The sequence below is a fragment of the Eleginops maclovinus genome, chromosome 7 (assembly GCF_036324505.1).
Source record: "Eleginops maclovinus isolate JMC-PN-2008 ecotype Puerto Natales chromosome 7, JC_Emac_rtc_rv5, whole genome shotgun sequence".
Taxonomy (NCBI): Eukaryota; Metazoa; Chordata; class Actinopteri; order Perciformes; family Eleginopidae; genus Eleginops; species Eleginops maclovinus.
In genome coordinates, this window is record NC_086355.1 from 24279773 (window position 1) to 24305311 (window position 25539).

Consider the following 25539-nt stretch of genomic DNA (forward strand, 5'->3'; position numbering starts at 1 on the left):
TAGCCCTGCAAGCTTCTAGATGAATCACATATCTTTATTCATTGCATTCCTCTCAGCTACTGATGGGAGTTATTTAATTGCGAGGATATTACTGCATGTCTGAGTCTACTATCCTATAGATCAGAGGTGTCAAACTCAAGGCCCAGGGGCCAAATCCGGCCCTCCAACTCATTTTAGGTGACCCACGAGAGCCAGCAAACAATTTGTGAAGTTGATCATACGTTTAATCCAGCTTCGTATAAGTATGGTGCCAATGAACTCTGCAGTGAAGCTTCTTAAGATCACCCGTTTAGTGCAGCGGCAAGAAACGGATTACGGGGGTGAGAGAGACAGAGCTCAAGGAACAGAACTCATAGAGGCACTGAGACACGGAACAAGGTCTGCTTTATCCACCGAGCACCACAAGTCCCAGAATGAGACGCTCTGTCAGAGCTAGTCGATTTATGTAAAAAGAAGTCATTCGGGTTATTGATTGATTTTAAAAAACAAGTCTTGGCTTGCAAAGTATGAACGTCAACTGGCTGTATTCAGAGGATAAATACACTTGTAAAGTTGAGGCAGGATGAAAACTTTAGAGATTATCGCCTCCTCTCACTCCGATCACAATTATTCTCTGTAGACTTCTGCTTTTAGATTTAGTTTAAAATGATAATGCTAATGTGGCCCACGATGAAATTGAGTTTGACCCTCCCTTGCTGTAGATCAGGGATTCCCAAAGTGTGGTGCGCGAGCTGCCACCAGGGGGTGCGCGACATGAAACATGTAATGGTGGTCTGGTGTAAAAAATATTACACAGTGTGGTTTTTTAAGTGGGATTTTTTCCATAGGCTACAATAAAAAACAGGAACAATAAACATTTCCTTTGTAATCCCTTTTATTTTAAATCAAAAAACTATCATTTATTAGTTCTTGATAGAAACGTAGAAGAAGACAGCCGTGGAATCAACTCCCAGAAGACTTAGGGACCTCTGCATCCCTCTCAGTCTTTAAGAAAAGCCTCAAGACCCACCTGTTTTTTCACCACGTTTCACTGACTGTCCTTTATTTTAGTTTTTAACCTTTTATGCTCTCAACCTTTTTTCTTTATCTCTTTAACACTTAGCTCCCTAGTTTGATATCTTTATACGCATGTTATTAAATATGTTCCTTAGATAACTTTTTATTTCATTTCTGTTTTTTGTTTTTTTCCTCATAGCATTGTGAAGCACCTTGAGATAACGGTGTTTTTAGTGTGCTATAAAAATACAATGTATTATATTACTTAAAAGCATATGTTTTTTAATCGCCTTATATTATGTGTCACTAATTATTCTCTTTACATATTCTGTCATTCATTTTTCCCGCTTTTAGATTTCTATGTACAGTATATAGCCAAGCAACAAGTCTTTTTTGCACAGTATGTCTGCAATACCTCTAATGTTATAAAGAGACAAGAGACACTGGACATTTATGTCACAATTTCTTCTGTTCCTGTCGACTTCAAAAATAAATAATTTGATGTCATTATACTTTGTCGAAGTATCTGCGTTTCTGCATATGTTTAGAGGTTTGTATTTACTGTGTGATATCACTGTAGGACGATCAAAAAAGTATAACCCCTAATCCACACGTATGTGAGCCAGACACCACAGCTCATATTTCCACTCTGAGGTGAACCCACCTGAGTATCCTCTGGCTCTTGAAGAGGTTCTGCAGGCCCAGCAGGCCCTCCTTCCTCTCGGACCAGTTGGAGCTGGCGCAGTGGTTCAGGACCTCGGCCACGTCCTCCGTCTGCCGCAGGTAGTGGGGGATTCCTCCGTTCCTGGAGCCGTACGAGCGCTCTGAGCAGGCGCTGGATGCGTCGCTGTTGGCGTCGTCGTCAGAGTACATCCCCGGGGACTCATACCTGCGCCTCATCGGCTTCCTCTGCCGGAGGAAGAAGATCGTGAAGGAAATGTGACATACAGTTTGATTTCTAAATGTTGACCAGGCTCTGCAGGGTGTGTGCTAGTTATATCAGGACACATGCACCTTACATCTTTTATTCTGTGGATTATTCTGATCGATTAATTATCGGTTCAATAGGGGATTCAGTACATGTATGTACAAAATTGTGATATTTATTTTCTGTAAATACATATTAGGGCCATAATAGGTTGAAAAATAAAGTAAATACACAGAGCTAGGGAATGGGTAATATTTCAGGGAAAAAAACTAAAAGAATGCTGAATTTCAACATTCAAGACAATAAATTAGAATGATCGATGTGGTTAATAATTCATTAATATGCAAGAGAAATAATAAGAAATTCTGAGATAAGAGTCACAAATGCACTAGATTAAAAAAATGTAATTAGCCAAGGAACACGCACATGATTTCACCTATACTATTGACATACTGTATATCTCAGGGAATTTCTGACTCTTTTCTTGCAAAATTAGGACTTTATATAATAAATAAATTCTTTTCGCTTGTCATTCTGCGACTTTAATCTCAGGATATTCATCCTCTCTGCCGCTTCCTAGTGATCAATTTTAGCTTTGTGTAATGGCTCTGTCATAAATTCCCTTTTGTTTTAAATGAACATCAAAGCCAGTCAAGCAGCGCCATAATAAAGCAAAATGAGTAGAACACTAATGAGGCACACAACAAACAGCAGAGCATATTTAATCTCATGGACTTCATAAACACTAAAAACAACATATGAATAATGTACCAAAACATGAGTTACAGCACAATAATATCTCAATGTTTGCTGTAGATGCACACAGCCGGGATGCAATGGTCCTGAACATTCAAGGTTCATTCAATCAAACCGAAATAAAGAGAGGGGGGTTGGTCATGAACCAGACATTACTGTTCTCTGAAATTGATTAGTGTGTGACAGCATGGATATACAAACAGTGTGTAAAGGGACCATCTACCTTATTCCTGGAGTCTCCTAACAGCTGGAATGGTAACAAACAACCAAGAGGGAAAGATGAGAGAGGGGAGCTTTAAAGAGGGAACAAGAAGTACACACTACACATTTCTCTTTCACTGATCTCTCTGTGTGTGTGTGTGTGTGTGTGTGTGTGTGTGTGTGTGTGTGTGTGTGTGTGTGTGTGTGTGTGTGTGTGTGTGTGTGTGTGTGTGTGTGTGTGTGTGTGTGTGTGTGTGAATAGCAGACAAAGTGGAAATCATATTGAAGTCCACTCAAAGATCTTGATGATATTTAAGCCATTTTAATCTGGACTGGAACTTTGCAGATAGATACAGACATCTGTGTCAGACCAATAATACAAAGAGAGGGGAAGGCTTATGACTCAGAGGCTCTCAAAGTTAAATATGTGTAATAAGTATAACAATTCTGGAAACTTTTCCAAACTTTTCATGCTCATAATGAGTGTCGCCACCTGCAGTCCTGTATCACAGGGTTTCCAGTCTGATCACATTATCTTAATTATAGTCAAAGAGGCCTAAAACCTATTCATTTAACTTCTTGATCCATGTGGATATTAATTTCTGTCAGCAATCCAAGGCTGTATATAACACAAGTTACTAGTATTATACCTAATCATGATTAATTTATTCTGACATGGATCCAAATGAGTGATTCAACAATTATTTTTAGTTAAGCTTGTTGATTAAAAATAATAACTTGCATAATTGCAATATGAGCTGATGAGCTTCCAGGCTGCCGTAGCTACAGGTGTGATGTGTCTGACTGAACTTGATATTACTTTACAAACTTCAGATGCAGTTAACTCATTTGAAAAAATAAAATGTGCACGAACCCTTGCCTAGTGTTTGCTTTAAAAACAATCCCGTGTCAATAACAACATGATTATTAAGCAGTCAGAGCAGCTTACCAGAGCATCAGCCACCGCTGCCTCCACCTCTGTGCCCGTGTTCAGGACCCTCATGGCGTTCACAGAGGCAGAGATCCTTGCTTGGTGGATCAAACCATATCGGTCTACACAGGAAGTGGGATGAGAAAGATAGTAAGTACATCTTAGTTATAACGTACTGGCACTGCAACTTACCTGAATGGACAAAGACACCAGGTGCTGTGATTTATTTTAACTAAGAGCAATGCACTGCAGATGAATGAGCTCAAAAGGAAAATATTCTCTAGTAAAAGAAGAAGAAAATAGAGGATGACCAAGCCCACCAAAGATGCACCATAGGAAATAACACTAAAATGTTCTTAAATGAAAACAAGAGACGCACAACTGACACAGCTCCATGAGAAGTGGACAATGATAAAAAGGAAAGCTAGCTGAGTGAGCTCATAAAAGGCTGACTCAACAAAAACACAGCTATAAATCAAAGAAAATGAGGCAGGTCAAGCAGGTGAAAACATGATGTTTCTGTTTTCATGCTAAACAAAAACCTTTCTTACCTCTCCTGTATGCTAACGCTCAGAAACACTCTACAGTAAAAGGATGGTGGACAACTGAACAAACACTGAGGCATGCTGCTTCAGTGGGCACTATGGCCTCTGAGAACCTGGGGGAACTGACTGGGGGGTCAGGGGGTTCTTGGCATGCAGGTCACCTGACTGGCTGTGGGGGTCGGCTGTGGAGAGAGCGCTGGTTGAACGGGAGTGACGTCGGGAGGCTGCAGGAGAGGTGGGCAACATTCGGGCGGGGGGGTTAGTGACACACACTACAGGTTTAACAACGACCTCTAGAGGTCAGTCTCAGCACTGCTGCACAGGTACACAAACAGAGGAAGTGAATTGCTTGTTTTATAACTTTGAACACTGGTGAAAAGCAAAGTTTCCGGAGGACATTTTTATTTTATTTTGTCAGGATCTATTTTCTTGTAACACTCATTGGGACCCAGAGGGACTGAAGAGCCCGTACTCCTCCGGGTTCTAAAGAGGACTTTAGGTGCTCTTAACACAAGCTTCATATATTTGAAGTTAGCAGTTCAAATAACAAACCTGAAATGTGTTTAGATGTGTTTGAAATATATTTTAAATATCTCAATATGACTTCAGGAATGCTTTTATGCAATTTGGAATAAAGGTGAGTGGTTTACTGCACCCTCTTGTGTCTGAAAGGATTATTACAACAACAGACACTGGAGATCTAAAGAACAAACAAAAAAAATCAAAATGTTTTTCACCTGTTTAATTTAATAATAACTCACACAGTTTATTCTGTCAAAACTACTTATTTTCTTTTAGGTCAGAGCTTAATTTATGTCACCTCATCAGTATGTTATATTTAATTTGGAATTAGTTTTTTTTAAAATTTGATTTGATTTCTTTTGAACGTGTAAAACAATAACACAAATAATAATAATAATAATAATAATGAAACAAAAGGATTTATGATACTGTACAAAAATAAATAAATAAACAAACCATAAACACCCAGTTATGATGAAAAAATGTCATCCCTGTATCTGGTGAAAATCATGTCCTTGTACCTTTTTTTAAACAGTTGTACATTAGGACATCCCCTGAGCTCCTCATTCAAACTTTTCCAAAGCTTTGCCCACAAATGGAAACAGAAAAACCTGGCTTGGTTGTGCGCAGCCTAACATTGGTGAATTTAAATAATCCCCTTAAATTATCTTTCCCTTGTCTTTTCTTGAATTTTGTTTTAATATTATCTGGGAGTTGATTGTTTTTTACCTTTAATATTAATTGCGCAATTTGAAATTCCACTGGAATCTTAATGAAATGGACAGAAAATGTGACTCTTGATTTCAAACCTGAAATTAAAGAATATTAATAATAACCTCTTAGTCCTTCAAACAAGAGCACTTCTTGCTTAAACACCCTTTTTTATAAATAGTGAACTGATTATTTTGAGGCCTTAACAGAGATTTTATCAAGCTCTGCGGTGTGAAAAAGGGTCCCTTCTCCATGTGATATTATTGGATATACAGTAGGGTAGAGACGGAGTTGGCCCATCACTCCTAACCTATACCAGCACTGTATTCCTTACTTTTCCCCTCAGGACATCAAATCATCCCAAAACTAAAGAAGAGGCATGTTTACAAAGGAGTGATCTCAATTCATGTGTGCAGAGTTGAAGAAACGTTCCAAAATCTCCATGTGTTGGATGTATATTGACAGAAACAACAAAAGAAAAAAGTAAAACAGTGCTAAAGCATCTATCCTCATGCTTTAGAGGTTCCGTGATACAGCAATGGCTGCAGGGATATGGTTCAACATGTCGTACGAACTGCAACAGACATCTGTACTGAGATTAAAACCACCAGCCTATTAGTGTGAACATTTCCCCAGCATGCAACAGCAGAATAACGATGAGCTGCTGTACCGTGCATTGTTTGCACGGGCACAATCAGCTGTTGAATTATTAATATTGCTGTCTGTTCATCTTCCTCAACATGTTCACAGATTCGTTCAGAGATCATTCACATACACAATCCAGCTCAAAAACAGTCAGAGACAAAGAAGGTAGATTCCACCATGGTACTTTGTCATTTATACCACCAATTAAAAATAAAGGAGGATTCATAAGTGCAGAGGCAAGAGAGGGAGAAGAGACTCTGGTGATCTATGTAAGTCTGATCTGAATTGTTTTCTCTCCTAATGAAGGTTTGGTCAGGGTTATCACCCTTAGTTCCTAATCCTGCTCTCATTAATATATTTGTTGTCATGGGTTTGCTGTTGTAATCCTCATTAAGGCTAAAAAAAGGCGACAGCCTGTTCTGAATGAATAAAGCATTCATGTTTTCTGAGTCGAGAAATGACAATTTCCCAGATTTGACTTATACATCAAAAGTTAAAGTAAAACAGAACTCTGACACCAACACTTTCCCCACCACCTATGTGTGGATTTAAAAAATGAGGAAATTTATGATAGATAATCCTGCCAAAACTTTATTGTTTTACCTGTTCTTAAGTCATAAGTGCAGGAGTGAGAAAGATTTAGATCAGAATAAAAAAATGGATCACCAGAAAGTTATTTCTCCCTCAGCTCTCAAAGCTTCCCTACGAGAGACTCTGGACACAGCATAGTAAACCTCTCTGGACCCAGGAAGACATCATTAGTGCATGCACAGAGAAAGACAGGCAGACAGAGAGCATGCTGCAGATAATACCAGCAACAGGAGAAGAGAAAGCTGGTGTCTGTGAAAGACTCTCTGGTCGGGACCCTCACTGGGTTACGGGGCCTGAGCGGTACTCACCCAGAGGAGTGAAGCCCCGAGCGGGGCTGGTGTCACGGCTGCTCTCACGACTGGTGTCGCGACTGCAACCCTGACTCATGCTGGGACGGGGGATGCGACTCCGGGCTAGCGTGCGGTAGGGAAGAGCAGCAGGAAGAAGAGCTTTACCACACAGGCTGGCTGTCAGGACAACAAGTTAGGGGGGAAGGTCAGTGCAGTCATGAGGGAGAGACAGGTGTGAGGAGCAGAAGAGGGGGAGAGGTTATGAAAGAAGAAGACCTGCAGACTGTTCTCCACCTCTCTAAAGTCCTGGATCAAAAACAAACATGTGTTTTTGTCAACAGGCTGATTGGTTTTGTATGATTCCCCAGCCGGGTTACTTGGACAAATAACAAAAAAAACACAAATATGTTCGGTTCAAATATTTAGCACCATATTTATTTAAGGGTAGCTGCTGTTCAATTGCTTTCAACTGTTCGAGGAAGGACTGGTGTGTGTTTGAGTGGCAGGAAGTGAGCTGCTTCAGTACATGGAACACATTTAATGCCCTTTTATATCCGGTTCACATAATTAGATGTGGTTAATTGGCTAATGGGTGGACTGGTGTTGAAAAAGGGTATGAATGAACACTAAATGTCATAATGAAATGGAGTACTTCACATTATTTAGTACAAATAATATATCAACATTTAAGGATCAAAGGTAAAAAGCGACTGAGAAGGGAAAAAAACACCCTTCCTGCTTTATTTCTGACATAGCTTATCTACTAGCCAACTAACACGACTACATGTGAGGGGATATCTGCCCAGGCATTTCATGAAGAAATTCCTTTTATAGTATCAACATGGGGGTTTGCATTATGCTGCTGAAACAAGCAAGCAATATCCCTGAAGAGAGGTGCAACTCACCAATGTTGCATAAGGCCGATTTGGCATAGAGGCATAACACATTATTCACAATAAAAATATTATACTCTGTAAACCTTAGGACCCTCACAAATGGATATTCTATGTGAACTAATGCACACGCGGCAGACCGATCAATCAAAAAACGGTCCTCCCTGATGCCCAAGATATAAAGGAGGACAGAAGCGTCTGGAGAGATAAGAAGAAGATAAAGAAGAAGTGAAAGTGAACAGGAAGAGGAACAGAGTCAGAGGCAGGGTCAGAGGCAGGGTCAGGATGCTGGTGAGTGAGCGGGTCAAACAGCATACTGCTAGTACAGGTTAGACTCCACAGGGCAACTCCAGCTCCTGTTAACGCGTCACAAGGAGACCATTCATGAGAAAAGTGTCCTCCTCTCATCTAAACAAACCTGTAAACATTAAGAACCACTATCACGTTTGAAAAAAACAAAAGTGGAGAAACATCAATAAGAAATATTCAACATTGTTGTTAACCCCCAGTGCCTCTCAACCAATCACACATCAGGATGGATCTGTGAGGAATGTGTAGCTGAAAACAAACTATGCTTGAAGAGAAGAGAACTATCCGACATCAGCCTTATTAACTGTGCAAATAATAAGCCCACAATGCTTTGTGACGGACAGAAACAATCTGTGCCTCAGTGTGACCGCTGCAGGGTTCCAAAGAACAGATTAAACACGAGGTTATCTCTGAGAAATGATAGGAAGGTCCAGTTTCACCTGCTTTAGACATCATTCTGTCTAAGGTTTGTATGGCGTGGAGCATGTGAATGGTCAGTTTGACTTGTTGCTTAGTTGCCTCACAATGCCTGCACAGTTAAAGGCCCATTTGACAAGAAGTAGACAAATCAAAACGTCATTAATCACAGTACAGAATCTTACGTTTTTCCTCCATTCTGCAGGTGGTTTCACCAAATTAAACTACTGCTTACACAATTATTACCCTCTATTTGGGATGTGAAATCATTTTAAATGCTTGTTTAAGGGGAGACATGATGTAGCTCATAGATACCACCATGAAGCTTTCATTTATTACTCACAGATTTTTCAGAACTTTGAATATTCATGAAGGCATTCTGTTATTTAGGTGAGAATTGACAACATTTTTCTTAATCTTCATATTATAAAGGAAAACTGGGGAAACTACCTGGCTAAAGAGCCCCGTAAATGCAAGCGAAAAAGAGGCAAAGAGGGAAAAAACATTCTTTCTACTAAATCAGGGATTTACCAGGGCATGGAAAGCAATGTTTTTGTGTCTCGCCTTTGTTTCAGATAGCAGTAAGTTGTGTCACAGTCAATAACTGTTCCAGACCTTCACCCATGACACTAACTGTGTGTGTGCTTGGTGCTGTTCTTACCGAGGCCAAGGCGGGTGGGGCTGGTGTCGCGGCTGCAGCCCTGGCTGCGGGGGATGCGGCTGCGCTTGTCAGCAGGCGTGGTGGAGGCCGACACTGTGGCTCGAGGCACCCGGCCGTAGCTGCTGTGGCCGAGCAGCTTCCCCGGGGAGCTTGAGCGACTGCCGGCTGTCAGGAGAGAGAACACATACCGGGGGTTACACCGAGGGGCTGAGGGAGGAGAGCAACGGAGGGGGACAACCTTCAATAACATGCTTAATCTCAAAACACCATTCCTGTGTCAACAGAGCAGAGGCATATTATAGTGTCTTCTGCTACATGTATTCATCTCAGTCTAAACTATGTCATGGATTCAGAAGGTGAATTTGAAGGTGATTTAATACATTTTAAGGAAAACACTTCTGTTGGATGCAAACAAAACTTCTCAAGAAATGAACACACACGGGGTGAGGGGGTGCTGGAACCACTGCTGTGGAGAGACAATTACCGTGGAAAAACATCAACAGTGAAAACAAAGAATACCAGGACAACAAAATGGCAAACATGTCCGAGTCCATACAGCGCTCAAGCTGTGGGGGAAGGTTATCAGGAATAAAAATGTGATGAAACATCAGCATGCTGCTACCCTACAGGGTTAAACAAAATTACAAAAGTGAACAGAATGGGCGGGCATGCAAAGTCCTAGGAGGGAGGTGCTTTGTGATGAGCTCCTGGATTGTGATTGGATGAAGCTGAGGCCTTACCATTGATGGGATTGGCTGATCTGGATCCTGGGTGATGGAGGCAATAGGCAGGACAGGGTGGAGAACGGTCAAAATGAGACAGAAGGGGTTATGTTTATTGACTTTACCCAGCATGCACTCTGGTTTGTTAGCATGTTAGCTGTGACCTGATTAGCAGCAGAAAGCCCTGAGAGGCAGAGAGAGATCTATTTTCTATGTTTGGTCTCAAATGATTCCTCTCATAAGTTCATTCTGCCAGAAGAATTCTTATTTATGAATTAATATATATATATATATTATTATTATTTATTTTTTGTTATACTTGTTTGGGCAACAAGGAGCTGTATATATGCATATATTGTAGTTAGCAATTTAGATTATGTGAAATAATTGCTATATCTTTTTTTTTAAAGACAATATTAACGCTATTAGTCATATTTAAAACACAGGGTTGTGGTGAACACTAAGTGCAGAAATAAGTTCCCAAACCTAGAAATGAATTAGCTTTTACCACTTCCTGTTCCCTTGTCAACATATTTTAGTTCTGTGTGTTTTGTTTCTACACAAGCTGAAGTTTTCCACCTTTTGTTTTGTGACAAAAGAAAAGTGAATACTGTCGTAGTTAGTTTGTACACAAACAGGCTTATGGCATTTGCATTTACACTTCAAAGTCATTAAAGCGGTGTTAGTATGTGGAGATTATTTTGCTGAACAAAACGCACAAGTATTGTTGGAGCCAGTATTTTGTTTCTATAAAAAAGGACCACCTAAAGTTGACGTATGTAGTCCAAAAGTATAAAGGACTACAATTCCCCCAGCGCCACCCTCTAAGTGACAGATGGGCAACCTGAGGAAAAGATGCCGTCGAGGCACAGTTTTTTTACCTTTAAGTTTCTTAGTTATACAAGCCTATTAATAGAAATAAAGAGAGAAAGAACTACCCTAGTTGTTTTTTATTTTAATTGAGTTTTGCATCTTTTGTTTGATTTGTTTTTGGCTATTGTCAAGGCCTGTTTTCTATGTTGTCTGTGTCAAAACGTTTGTTAATTATGATGAATTGTACCTCTGTTAAGTGTCTTTGAGTTTTTAGAAAAGCACTCTATAAATAAAATAGATTATTATTATTATTTTATTTTAAGCAAACATCGCGCAATATCACCACCATCTGAGGCCAAAACAAGTCAGCACAAATGTATAAATAACAAATACACAGGAAAGAAAAACGCGTTAGTAAATGTCTGTTTAAGGCTTCTCGTGGCTAGAAAGAAAAAGAGAGGAGGCAACCACGCCAAGTATCAAAAACGTGTGTCTGGTAAAGAATGTATGCAATGATAACTTAAGGGTTGGCCTACAAACATCTGTATCCCCATAAACAGCAGAGGAAACAGTTAGATCAGCCAGAAAATGAATCACCAAACATTCTCACTTGCCTCTCAGGGTTTTGTTTAGCGCACTGACCGATCACAAGAATACATAGATGCCATCATACTGTGAATGCAGGCCAGCACAAATACAAACGATTTGTGACCGTCTGGAGGTGGTTTCAGGAGAAACACATTGCACACACAAACAGGAAACAGCAGAACATCTCGTATGATCTCAAAGCCAATGCAGACAAGATCATAAGGGAACATGAGAGCGACAGACTGGTTCCCAGTATGCACACACATAGCTGTGTAATCTCTGATTTAGATCCAGCTTCACTGTTGGATGCATATACATACGCTGGGACTGGGAGACGATTTTGGCCCGGCTGCGTCCCCTACTGTCCACCACTGAAGGGCTGGCTCCGCCCACACTGCCTGAGCTCTGTCTCCTGGTACGAACTCGACCTGGACCACAAGGGAGGGAAGAGAGGCAGAGGGAGTTCAATACATGAATGACTCTCAACCCCAACCCCTGGACAGAGACGCTAGAAAGGGAAAAGTCTGGGGAGACAGGATGAAGAAGACCTGGATGAGGGGAGAAAGCCCCCTGAAACACACGGCAGGGAAACAAACACCTGGGTCTTTAGTTTGCAAATGATTCTCAGCGTGCATTTTGACCTGAGATCATGATGGGAGGGTTTTGCCTGTAAGCACAGTTATGACATGAGCTACAGCACAGCACATAAGTGGCTTTTAAGTACTTTATTCCACTTGTGTGCCTAAAACGCAGAGTGAGAAATATTGGCAAACCTTTTCGACTCTGGTTTGGTGAAGGACAGACAAACATTGAATATAAACTATGCTCAAAAAACCTGCAAAACATGAAGAATACTAGGAAATGTTGAGTTCTTATAATGAGTGGGAAAACATTTTGTATTTGAATATCAGCTAGGAAAATCAGATTGAAACCAGGGGGTGTGGCTAACAGCAAAGGATAGCTTCAGGCTTCAGCTTCACATTGGATATTTTCAATGAGCAGGGAGACAAATCGTTCACTTTGAAACAGCAAAATCAAGCATGTTGTGGATTTGCTACGTTAAACATGCAGTAGGTCATATTTAACAAGCCGTTTCATCATTGTCACTTCACACTACTTGTGAATACAACCCAAAGAAGACTTAAAGGAAAGGGAAAAAAAGAAATATATTTTCAGTTCTGGCCCGTGTCACTTTCCTCTAGAAAACAAGAGAACAAAACACCACATTGAGAAAAAGAAACGTAGAAAAAATGCAAAAAAGGACCAACTTCAAATGTTCTGCTTTTCTGGACTGTAAAACTCAATGCCAAAATATATGTTCATTCTTTTTGAGATAAAACTTTTTTTAAAAATTGTATTACACAGCAAAATAAAATTGAGATGGAGAGAAATTGATATTTGGGGATGCTACCATGTGCAATAATATCCTCCAGTGTATGAGGATGTACCGTACAGAAAGTTGCAGGGATGTGTCCTAAGACCCAGAAATGAGTCAACATGTTTGCGCTTCTGGCTCTAGTGTTTGGAAGTCAATGGGTTTTGTAAATGGCTTTGTGGTTATATGCCAGAAAATAAGCTCTGTGGTTAACACAAGCTTAACAGATATTCAGGCTTGTTCTATGAAATGTCAGTTAATACTCCACTTTTTGAAGCTTTCACTATTCTTTTATTTGCAGTATTATGTGACAAGCTTCTTTTTTTTCAGGTCTTAAAAATGCTGACCATCAGCAGATTAGACTTGTGGATGACTGACAAGAGTGTAAAAACATCGGTAGTGTCAAACTTTAGAAGATACCACAACACAGATGGTCTGATTCTACAGGCAGTAAACCACCTGACCAGATTTAGCTACCATGAGGACACTCCACAAAGCAAAGGACAGTTAAGGTCTTGGCTAAGATGAAACATTTGTTGATGAAACAATGCAATGTGCCGAGTGTTACATCACTTTCTGTGAAGTAAGAGACATCTACAAGAAAAAAAGATTATCACAACCTCCTCTAGTAACTGTTTGAATTAGTAACGCTGGATCTGACCTCTGTGAGGAACGGGGGGGATGGAGACACTAGTTAGGGTTACAGTGAGAAAGAGGAAGTCCATGCAGACAGTCCATGCAGATCCACATAACTGACCACCACTGGGGGGGTAAAGAGAGGAAAAATAGGACGCAGATGAGGAGAGACAGGATGTAGACGTAGAGCCTAGGACAGCTTACAAAAAGACACATTCACACGCCTCAAACACACACACACACACACACACACACACACACACACACACACACACAGACACAAGTCTTACCATCGACTTTACCAGGAGTGCCATCTTTTGGATATTTTAAGAAAGGCAGAGCAGCAGCGAGTGGGAGGAGATGTGTAGAGGGAGACGTTAGTAGCAATTGAAGCAGATGTGAATGGGGGAGCAAGGGGCCTCATCATCTTTAGTAACAGCCATTATCTGTCTAGAGGGACTCAGTGGAGAGGAACAAGGGCGGGGGAGAAGTGTGTGCATGGCCAAAAGAATGACAGTGCATTTCATATATCGGTGGGGGCTTAAACTTTGCCTTAAAAAGTGTCTGGGGTGTTAATCGCGCCGGGAGGCTACTCAGCCTCAGCACATCCATTTGTCTGAAGTGTCAGTGGAGGATTCAAACAGTTCCTGCTGACAGAGCAGTCAAATGACAGCCTCAGCACTCATTAATAACTGCAGTCCGGCCTGTAAAAGCCAGTGACCGCGGGGGGAAGTGTTTTAATACTTCATGATGATGGGAGACTTGGTGAAGAACTTCTTCATTCGGACTCTGGAAAATAACTTGGTTAACTAAAGAGGCTTTTTGTGTGGAAATCTCTTCATATGAAACATTGCAGTTAATTTTTAAACTTGTTGCTTAAAGGTCCCCCATCATGCAAAATGCACTTTTTGATGTCTTTTATACATGAATATGTGTGTCAGAAGTGTCAGAAAATACAACCCTCTTCTCTTTTCCTCCTTACCCACATCTCTAAAAACGGGCCGTTCTTAAGATGTAATAAGGAAAATGTGGGCTGGCTTTACATTCAACTCCTGGCAACGTCCCGCCCACGTGACACGTCCAAACCTATCGTGCACAATATACAGTCGAGCTGAATACCCTCTGTTCTGGAAGTGATATGGTCTGTGTTTACATTAGCAAGCATCGCTAACACTCAGAGCTAACGCTGTGCTGGAGAGACTGTGTGTAATATAAAGGTCCTGTCCTTGTGGTAAACCGAGAGAGAAACGTTTGAGCTCCATACTGTTTCAGAGATAATGCTGGATGAGGTCTGGAACATGATATGGCGTTTAATCACGGCAGCGTTTAGCTGAGTTTCTCCCGGTACAAAACTCTCTTTAGAGGAGAGATCATGACGCTCCAAAGGGGCGTGGCCAGCAGCAGCTCCAAAGGGGCGTGTCCAGCAGCAGCTAGTTCATTTAAAGCTACAGTCACAGAATCAGCACTTCAGGAACAGGGCTGAGATAGAGGGGGATGAGGCATGCTACAATGTTTGCTATTTTGAGCAAAACACTTCATAGGTAAGTTTTGTAGACATGGCCCTACAATATATTGTTAAAATATAGCATAATAGGAGACCTTTAAGAAAATAGTTATCTAACAGTAGCCTATTTAATTCCTGTTTTTCTTACATTCTCTCAACACTATTCAGAGTCCAGTGTGTTATTTCTTGCTGCCTAGTTTTGTTTGTATGTCAGTTTTTCTTAAGTTAAGAGAAAGGTGAGTGATATACCTAATGAGGCGTAGGACCCGGGAGGGAGAGCCGCTGCAGAGCTGAAGGGCGAGGAGGTGGGGACGGTGGACAGCCGGGACTTTGCACTGGAGGCGGCGTTGACATCGATGTCACTGCGGGAACGCTGGAGAGAACCTGATGAAGGAGACACCCTGCTGCCCACCAGCTTACCTACAGCAGCAGGATCAATATCACAGTCTGTTTGAGCAGACTGCATCCCTTACATATACTTCTTCATTTTCTACTTTTCATAAATCAGCATCAGGATATTTTGGCTTTCTGTTTTCTCCCTCAAATATTATAGAAATATTTTTAATTGGATTCATACTGCAGTGGTAAATAGAATAATTCAGTTCATTCTCATTCTATAATTCTAATTGAACACAGTGTCTTTCAGAGGAAACCCCACACCAAGAGAGAGAAAGTCAGGAAGTGTCTTACTCCTCGTCATGCTCCCTCCGATGACACCCTTAACAGACAGAGGCCGGCTGAAAACACAGAAATGAACACTAATTATCCTTTATGTACTTCATATTTTAATCAAAGGAGCACCTGACAACAATCAATATTAATATGAAGTATGAATGTGCAATGTATGGAATGAAAACATATGGGAAAAAAAAAAAAGATCTGTCAGAAAAAATATTTACCTGTCAAAAACAATTCATTTCAGACTTAGAAACCGGATCACCAGAATGATGTGTTTTATAAACTGCCCCACAGGTCTTCCATAAGGGCACTTTTTTATATTATATATTAATAAAGTTAGGATAAGCAGGTCATGTACAACTCTGCCTCAAAAAAACCTTAGCCACACACACACACACACACACACACACACACACACACACACACACACACACACACACACAAACACACACACTGATGGATTGCGTATAAGTTCATTTGTCAACATGCTCCATAGGGAATCTATAAACTGTGTAAATAACAATAATCGATCCAAGAGTGTGTGTGGTCGTGTCTGCAGCCCGTTGGATAATAATTACCAGCGCTTCACAGTCCGTCAATAAGACAGATTAGCATTAATCCATTCCTCCAATCAATTACAGCAAATAGATGCAAAAAGTGTCCAGAATATAGGAAAAGGAGGATAGAGATATGGGTCGAACAGAGAGAGCAGATGGGACACCGGGACAGGGATGGTGACATGGAGAAAGTGAGGGCATCACAGTTCTTACTTCAGACTCTCCTGGGAGGAGGAGGACGAGCGGTCCGACTGCGGCAGAGACACAATGCTGTCAGAGCTCTTCAGGTGGGACTGCAGGGCCTTCTGATAGGGGGACTCCAGCGCCTGGAACAGATGCTCCGCCTCCCGGCTGTAGTGACCATGGAAACTCCAGTAACATCTACAGGTGAGGGCGACGGCAGGCAGAGAAAGACAGATTTTAAAAAGGGAAAGGTGACCCAAAATAAAAAGACATTTGCCTCTCACCTGTCGTGCTTCAGAATACTTTTAAAAATTCCTCAGGAGACACTTTCAACAAATCATGACCCGGTTACTGAAGATAACCCACCAGCTTTGTTCAGAGCAGTTTAATGTGGGAACTATTTCCTCTGATGTGGATGCACGCTTCCTTTAGTGTGGTGGTATAGCTGAGATGAAAGAAAGTAGTTCCTGCTCATATTATCTTGAGTAAGCAGGTCAAGATTCCCTAAACAAATACATTGCTGTTATGATGCTCAAATGTATTTTTTGTAACTTTGAGCATCACAGGATGGACGCCATGAAGAATCAGAATCAGAATTCCTTTATTAGTCCCGCAGCAGGGAGATGTTCAGTGTCAGCCAAAGTGGCATAGCAGCAAAAAAAAAAGGCAAGCGATAATAAAGAGTAAGCTAACTTATTAAATATAGAGAAGGAAAGCACACGGTAATGATAATCAAAATAAATGTTGGCAATGACAGTTATAACAATGAATGTTTTTCACATAAACGTGAATATTGCACTGTAAAAAGTGTCTTAAGTTCCACTCTCATGAAGAAAAGGCAGACCAGTGGATATCTCCAACACTCTGCAACTCACACAAACAGTTGATATGACAAAAGCAATAACAAAGTCTGTCCGGGTGCAATGACACTTACTTCCTTGCGATGGATCTGGCCTCAGAGTCAGCATCGTGTATGCCTTTCTTGATGGTCTCAGTCAGAACAGCCACGTGTCTGGGGTAGTAAGGGAACATAGTGAGGTTAAAGCAGGAAGAAGTCGAGATAACACCAGGAAGAAGAGGCTGCTGTAACCCTGAGACCTCAAGAGCTAAACTAAAACAAGTCCTGAGGATCTCTCTTCCTCTTCCTCTGCTGGTCCACAGGCAGTGTGGCTACCCTCTGGGACTTTCACAAGCTTTTTAAAGACTCTGCTGAGGTTGTCATGGTTACAGTGTGGAAAGTCGCCTGATCACTGGAGGTCCCTGATGATGATGGCTCTCTCAGGACTCATCAATTTAAATGGGCCTCATCAGTGGTGCATCCAACCAGCAGCTAACGCAAATGTTAGCCGACTCAAATGCCATCATGTGAGAGGAGGAAGATGAAGAGGCATTTACCTCCACTCCACACACACACAACCTACACCACTTTATCCGTTCGACACACACTACATGCAGTAAAGCTTAAGGATACATTTATGAAGACATATCTGATCATAAAATTGAACTTTCCATTTACAATGGGTGACTCATTTGAATTGGCGTTGATAAAGGCCATCTTAAATAAATAGAATATCAGGGCATTATGATGTAGAGTTTCAAAATAAAACACCTTTAAAATCCCTTATATGAGCTATTGTCCCTCTGTTTTTAGATAAGAATACAATAAAAACTGTCCATAATCAAAGACTCATTCACTTCAGGGTAGTAGCAGGCTGATGAGACTGATGATCTGTGAGGAATAAACTAGGGGCAGAGCAAAATCATATTATTAAAGACAGCAGCATCATAGAGGCCAACAAGAGGGACAAGGGTGTGTCACTGTGCTAAGGATAGTTGTGAGCAGTATCCAGGCCAGCCTCTGAAGACTTTCCAAGGGGTAAACATGCTGCTGCTGCTGCTGGAGTACTGACTGGAAGCAGTGCTGATATCATGTCTTCATATCCTCCTAAAATACTCTGTCCAACAATATCAGTCTCATGAAGAAATATTTAACACTTAAACTAAAGAAAACATGCATTCTTATTTCAGGAGGGGAATTTGACAGAGGATTACTCAAAATGTATGCAGTAAAAGTACTTCATAGTACTTCTGGGAGTAGTTTCACTAGTACTGAGTCCAACAGTATCAATCTCACCAAGAACTTATATGGCAGAAAGTGGTTTTATCCCTCATCAAACTTAGTAGAAGAGGCTTGATTTTGTTCTCAGGAGGGGACTTTGACAAAGTTTTTGTTTTTAAATACACAGTAAAAGTACTTCATTGTATTTGGTAGTAGGCGTACTACTACAAAGTAAAACAGTATCCATTTCATGAAGAACTAGTGTAAAAATAAAAAACATTTGTATCGCTCATTAAATATAGCAGGGAATAAATGAAGAGCTGCTGATTGGACTGCAGTCAGAATCGCTGTATCATTTTAATTAAAATTTAAAGAGTGTCTTAGCTGTTTTCGTTGTGATGGCAATGAGCCAGCCTAAATTCCCCTTGTTTATAATATGATCATCGTTCCTTCAACCAGATACTGCAGTGCTTTAATGCAATGTATTTAAGCAAGCGAGTGCTTTTGTTTTGAAATAACTTCCGAAAGTTTCGCTCCGCCACTCGCTCCAATGACCATTTGACCATTTAGAAAGGTAAAAAGGAAAAAAGCCTCTCAGAGGTTCTTCTGTTTACTCGTTCAGGAAAGAGAATCAACAGGTCCGTAGACACATGGATTCCCTGTCATTTATATCTTTCTTTCTATTTTTCTATTTCTTTTATCCGTATTGCTTCTAAAACTAAAAACCAGTAAAACAGAGGAAGAATACGACTTACCTTTCCAAGGTGTTAGTGTGCCACTCCTGTAGCATGAGGTCTAGGAACTCAAAGCAGCGTCTGCAGAGGGGAGAGAGACACACCATGACGCAGGGTATATAACATGAGTTCCACTATAAAAAAGACTTTTCATACAGGATGAACATGTTAGTTTATTAAAGCAAATGCAACACACACAGCATAACATGCCTGTGTCTGCAGGGAGAATGTGAAAGAGGGATTTTAGGGCTGCAAAAATAACACTCAAAAAAGTTTTCTGTCAATCAACTAATTCTTGCTGATCTGTTTTAGACTAAACAAGAACTGAACTAAAAATAGTTGATCATTTAAAATAAAAATGTAGTGTAGATGTAGTGTATTTCCAGCAGTTTAATAATAAGACAAATCAATGCTTTATTAAATTCAATGCATTCTTGAAAACCCTCAAAGAAGAAATGAAGTAAAAGAAAAGAAAGGATGTTCAGCAGCTGGAACAGAGGTGCCCTTTTCTTATTACTGCAGCTGCAGTATTGTCCTCTTACCGTCGGACTGCCACTGACTTGGAGATGCAGTTACTGGTGATGATGGGGATGAGACGTGGGTAGTGTGTGCGCTGGAAGAAAAGGTTCAAAAGTAAGGTTTATCTCTGGTTACAATCATCTTCTGCTCACGGGATAATGCCTCTGTGGTCTGCTGGTAACGCCTCGTCTCATAAGGCTGAATGGACACCCCCCTCTGGATGCTTACCCTGAGGATGAGGCGGATCGTGGCGACTCCGGACGTGGCCATGATTTTGGCACTATTGGGCACGAGGTTGAGCAGTGTGGGCATGATGCTCTCTGCTCCGTGGTCAAACTTGTTTCCTAGTATTAAAGACAAATGTCTGCCAGAAGGAGAAGAGGGGAAGAGACTGGTGTTACGCAACAAGTGTGTTTAACTCAAAAGATGATGCGTTCATGGTGATATATATTTTCCCACAATACAAACAGGACTGTGGCATGTGTGTTAAATGGACAGCTGCCCTGACCGTTAGCATATTCCTGTTTAAACTTAGGTGTGACATGCAATTAATGAGAAAATGAAAGTTCAACATAGCAAGGAGAGGTAAACTACACCACCATGGAGAAGCTTCTTCCAGCTCCGCTCCGATCAGATTTGGAGAATCTGCTTTCTCTTTTACGGCTGTCGAACACAGGAATATGCTTCCAGCTGATCTTAAACCCTGCTCAGATTTCCACACCTTTTCCCATAAAAATATATATATATATTTCAGGTAACCAGTCTTACAAACATTATTTGAGATTTCAATTTAAATGAATTGCTAAATTATATATATACAGGCCCAAGGCCACTTTAGCATTATCACTTTCTCTGGTTTTACTATTTACAGGTATTTCTTTTGAGTTAAAATAAATAAATAACGTATATATATATATATACAAACTACTGACAACGTTTCTCTGTGATGGAATTCAACAGACACTGGAATGGCTGCCACACATGTAGAGATAAAGATTTAAGAAACATGTGGAGTGGTCTCTTGTTTTTTTCCGGAGCTGTATATTGACAAATGTCTTAGTATTTATATTTATAAATCTGTATTGTGATCTGTTTGAATTAATAGTGTTATAGGCACTATGAAATGTTTTAATGTTTGCTTATTGTAACGTGTGTTCCTGCCCAGGGAAATGAGCTTTTAGTGATTATCTGGCATCGCTTCTCTTTTTGAGATGAATGTATTTTTATGCATGGTCCAATAAAGACATATTGTAATCATAAAAAATAAAATTGCATTGAAGAGAATTAAATCGGCAGTATTTTTAGAAAATAAAAACACTCCTTCCAGAGCGTAGGAATGTAGCGCAGGATGGACAGGCATGGTGACATTACATGTGATGATTGGATCCATGTATCCATCTATCAAGCTGCTGCTCTTTCTGTGTGTCTGCGCTCTGTTCCATCTCATCAGGGTGTTATTAACATTTGGATGACGGATGTTTTTGGGTAGAGAGCATGCTGCTCGTTTCATACACCAGCAGGGCTCATGTTCATTAGCTTAATTTTGTGGAAAGAAAATATTCCTGGCATCTCTTAATCAGTTAGAGAACTTAAAATCTCTGCTGTCAATCAAAGCCATTAAGGAACCGCTGCCAAGACACCAGATGGTTATAGCTTTCAGAGGACTGACCCAGCCTATCAGCGACTCTTTAGCTTGTTTCTGAAGTTCCTACATTAACTATTTATATTCCAACATAATTTTAAAAAACAAGAGAACTTCCAAACCTTGGTGCCTAGTTCTCAGTAACTGCTGTTTATGAGGCAGAAGCTATCCTGCGCGAGAGTTCTTAATCTGTAACCCTGAACTTAGTTATATTAAGGAGGAAGATGTGAAAGAAGGCTTTAGATAGGAAACATCTGTGAGCAAACAAGAGAAGAAGCAGGAGAAGAAGAGCGCGTCTTCTTCGTTGGTGATAATTAGCAGTGTTGGTTGTAACGCTTTATGAAAAAAAAAGTACAGAGTTACAGTAATGTATTACTTTTTGCTGTAACGCAGTAATATAGCCCATTACTTCTGAAATTTGGGTAATATAATACCCGTTACAATTCTCAGTAACGCAGTTACAACACATTTTAACACAAAATGCTTATTTAAGAATTCACAAACATCGCGAGACATTCCGACACCGGAGAAATAATTGTGCCGGTAGAATAGTAACTCAGTAAGCCTGTTTAATGTTGGTTAAGAGGGCTGCAGAAACAGATTCACAATGCAGAGCTGCAGGCTCACAATGCAGAGCTGCAGACTCGGAGAAAAGAAAAGAGAAAGACAGGAGGGCGCGCAGGCCAAAGCACCAGAGGGTCACTTTCTCTGGGTCTGCCTCTTGAACCCCGAGAAGTCCAGAGACTCGTGGCAGAGTGTTGGAGATCTGCAGCCTCTGTCCTCTGTGGAATCGCCAGCTTTTAGAAAGCTTTTCAGCCAAATCCCCGTTAACACACCAATGACAAGGTGAGCTAACGTTGAATAGAGACTCGTTCATATACAGCAGGTCACAGGGCCGTGCAGAGGCTCCACTAACATGTTGTTAATAACACACAGAGACGTCATGTTACCGGCATCACATATTATTCAGTCCACTTAAATGGAGCATGAGTTTAAAATCTAGCTCTTTTCCTAATGTTCAGCATGTACTGCCAGATAGATAGATAGCTTTAATTAATGAGCTGCAATAAACTACATTTGAGCATTTAAAGCCATACTTTAGCGTTATTTTGGTGAAAGTAACTCAAAGTAACGCAAAAGTAGTGTAACGCATTACAGTTCAGAGACAGTAATAATGTAACGTAACTTATTACTTTAAAAAGACAGTAATAAGTAATATGTACTGTATTACATTAAAAGTTGCTTGCCCAACTATGATAATTATGTATGTAAATAAAAGTTGTGACGAGTGAAGAAAGACAACTGGTGTCTGCACAATTTCTGGCTGCAACACATTATCCACACCAACTTTTTATGTTGGCAAGTTCATGTCTAGAGTTTGTCCTATGTTGGACACAAGCACCAGCCACCCTTTTGGTTTATGTTTCTGTATTGTCCAAAACGAATAGTGTTTAAAATATGTTATATGTTGGCAGATCTTGTGTGATGTATACATTAGGGCTGAACGATTTTGGAAAATAATCTAATTGCGATTTAATATGCAATTATTATGTATTTTTCAACAAACACAAGCAATAAATCAATCGTGATTACAATCGTGAACCTCGTGAGGTAGCAACAGTAGCGAGGCACGTTCTGCACAATACCTGACGTTGCGCAGCATCTTCCTTTTTAAAGCCAAAATACTTCCACACAACTGACGTGCCGCCCCTCTTTGGTACCAAACTTCCAGCCGTGCACTCTTCTGACGAGCCTGAGGCCATTGTGCAACAGGTTCAAGCGCAGCGTTGACTTCTTTCCCTGCCTGCTCGGCTTCGCTCGGCTCACTCGCAAGTCACGTGACCAGTCAAATCGCAGCCTTTGCGGTTGGAAAATCTCGTTTTGTCATATCGCGATATTATCGCAAATGCAATTAATCGTTCAGCCCTAGTATACATCCTGCTCTTACCCCAATGTGATGCAGGCTTCGCGCACCACCTGTGAGCGCAGGTCTTTAGCGGACAGCTTGAGCGGAGCCTCCAGGAGACGCAGTTGCTGAGGGAAGCCCTCATACTCTGTGGCCCCCGCCAGCAGGAGAGAACGCACCTTTTTCAGCTGGAGAAGAGACAAGGACATGCAGTCAGTATTCATCACCTGGATTCATGTAACACCCTGTGTGTGTGTGTGTGTGTGTGTGTGTGTGTGTGTGTGTGTGTGTGTGTGTGTGTGTGTGTGTGTGTGTGTGTGTGTGTGTGTGTGTGTGTGTGTGTGTGTGTTTGTGTGTGTGTGTGTGTGTTTCTGAGTCTTACCGCAACCACACGGTGCTCCCAGTCGTGTTTCTCATCAGAAAGCACTTCTCGGATCTTTGCCAGATGGTCTTCCAGCTCTCTGTTGGAATAGAACTGGACCCAGAGAGACAGGAGCTTTACAATCAGCTGTTCCATTATTTATACAGTGTATCATTTAAAGGTTACAGAGAGGGCAGCTGGTTAGAGTCTACAGCATACAAGCAGCTCAATGTTACAAACTGTAGTACCTCTGACACAGATTCAATTTGTGATAATGGACTTTATAAATACACTTTGATTGATTGAATGTGAACTTGATGGATGCCAGCTGTGTGTGAGTAAATCGGTAGTATAAATTGATGCCTAACCATTGTACAGCAGGTCTTTTAGCTGCTACCACGTTAAAAGACATTATTAGATTAGTGGTACTTGAATGCGTTTGTGGTCACGTCCCAACCTATCGTCCCCCATATAAAGTCGCGAGCTGAACCCACTCTGTTCTGGAAGTAATATGGTCTGTGTTCACATTAGCAAGCATCGCTAACACTGTACTGGAGAGACTGTGTAATATAAAGGTCCTGTCCTTGTGGTAAACCGAGAGAGAGAAACGTTTGTAGATATATTTAAGAAGTACAATATAAGACAAGCACAAGTTGCATGTGTGGGCGATATTCCATTTCACTTTCAGAATTTGCTACTGACAGCCCTGCCTGTGTGTGTTTGAATCCATCTCAGGACAGGAACATGCTTGCCCGTCTCTCAGCCACCTCTGGATTTGACTAACAGAACCAAACAGTGTCAGCATACCTGGACCGAGGGCACGTCTTCAAAAGCTTTGATGAAATCCTCTTCATCAACGGCACCAGCAGCTGCTTCCTTGCCTTTGAAAAATAAAAAGGAATTGGAATTGAAATTCAAACAGCCCTTCTAAAGAAACATGTAGAAAGATAAAGCCTAATCTGAGTTATGTTTTTACATTTCGATGTATTCTTTGTCCCTTTATATATTATCATTTTTTTATTTTTGTTTATTTTAACCAAAATTCATTTTTTATTTTAGATTTTGTATATTTGGTTTATTCCAATCTTAAAATACCTCTTTAGATCTTTCACATTGTCTTTTTGAGTATTGTGAATGTGTATGAGTATTATTTTTAAAATATTAAACAAAATATGCTGTAGGTTTAATCTTCTGTGGCTTAATAAAAACTGTGCTGAAATAATATGAATGATCAAAATGCAGCAAAACATTACTACGTGTATTCGCCAGGAGGTAGATGACAGTATTAATATTGTCACTATTGTTGAAAGTAGTGTACAGTAAGAATATCGCAGCTGTGTGTATCCCTCACTTGTGGGCTTAGTTGTGGAGGCTGAGCTGGGTCTTCTCACAGAGCTGATTACCGTCCTCCTGCCACTGGGGGGCGCTTTGGACGATGAAGAGGAGGAGGACCGGCCTCCATCCACAGAGTCTTCATCCTCAAAATTCTTATCTGCAAACACAGAGGGAGAGAAGTGTCTCAATGACTGTTCCTGTAAGGATCAATACATCATTACTCCTCCATCATCCATGGACACATGTTCCTGGTAACGTTCGGGCGGAGTGGGGAAATGCATCATCACTCTGTCCTCTTTAATCTTTGAGTCACTGTGTTCCTGACCTCAGGGAAACTGTCAGGTTTTGTTTCTGATTCCATTCAACCTTCCATCTTCCAACCATCTATCCATCCATCCGACATGCCCACCCCCACCCCTCGGTCACCTGCTCACACCAAGATTTAGCCTGGAGCGGAGTGAGGGATTGTTGTCAGCTGAGGCAAGGCAACAACAAGGACAAGTAGGGAGATAATTCATTCAAAGATAAACT

At 40.8% G+C, this 25539-nt stretch overlaps 1 protein-coding gene across 1 annotated transcript in view; it reads right to left on the bottom strand.

The window, feature by feature from the left end:
- The window catches only part of clasp1a (cytoplasmic linker associated protein 1a), a 92050-nt gene that overhangs the window by 22598 nt on the left and 43913 nt on the right, over positions 1-25539 (bottom strand). Inside the window, 20 exon segments of the mRNA XM_063887701.1 lie at positions 1661-1905; positions 2904-2927; positions 3831-3934; positions 4519-4581; positions 7135-7293; positions 9397-9561; positions 10137-10163; positions 11840-11947; positions 13821-13844; positions 15284-15454; positions 15725-15771; positions 16483-16650; positions 17387-17464; positions 19267-19326; positions 19788-19858; positions 19993-20128; positions 23355-23500; positions 23695-23787; positions 24481-24554; positions 25025-25165. Coding sequence (XP_063743771.1) covers positions 1661-1905; positions 2904-2927; positions 3831-3934; positions 4519-4581; positions 7135-7293; positions 9397-9561; positions 10137-10163; positions 11840-11947; positions 13821-13844; positions 15284-15454; positions 15725-15771; positions 16483-16650; positions 17387-17464; positions 19267-19326; positions 19788-19858; positions 19993-20128; positions 23355-23500; positions 23695-23787; positions 24481-24554; positions 25025-25165 — 2104 coding nt within the window.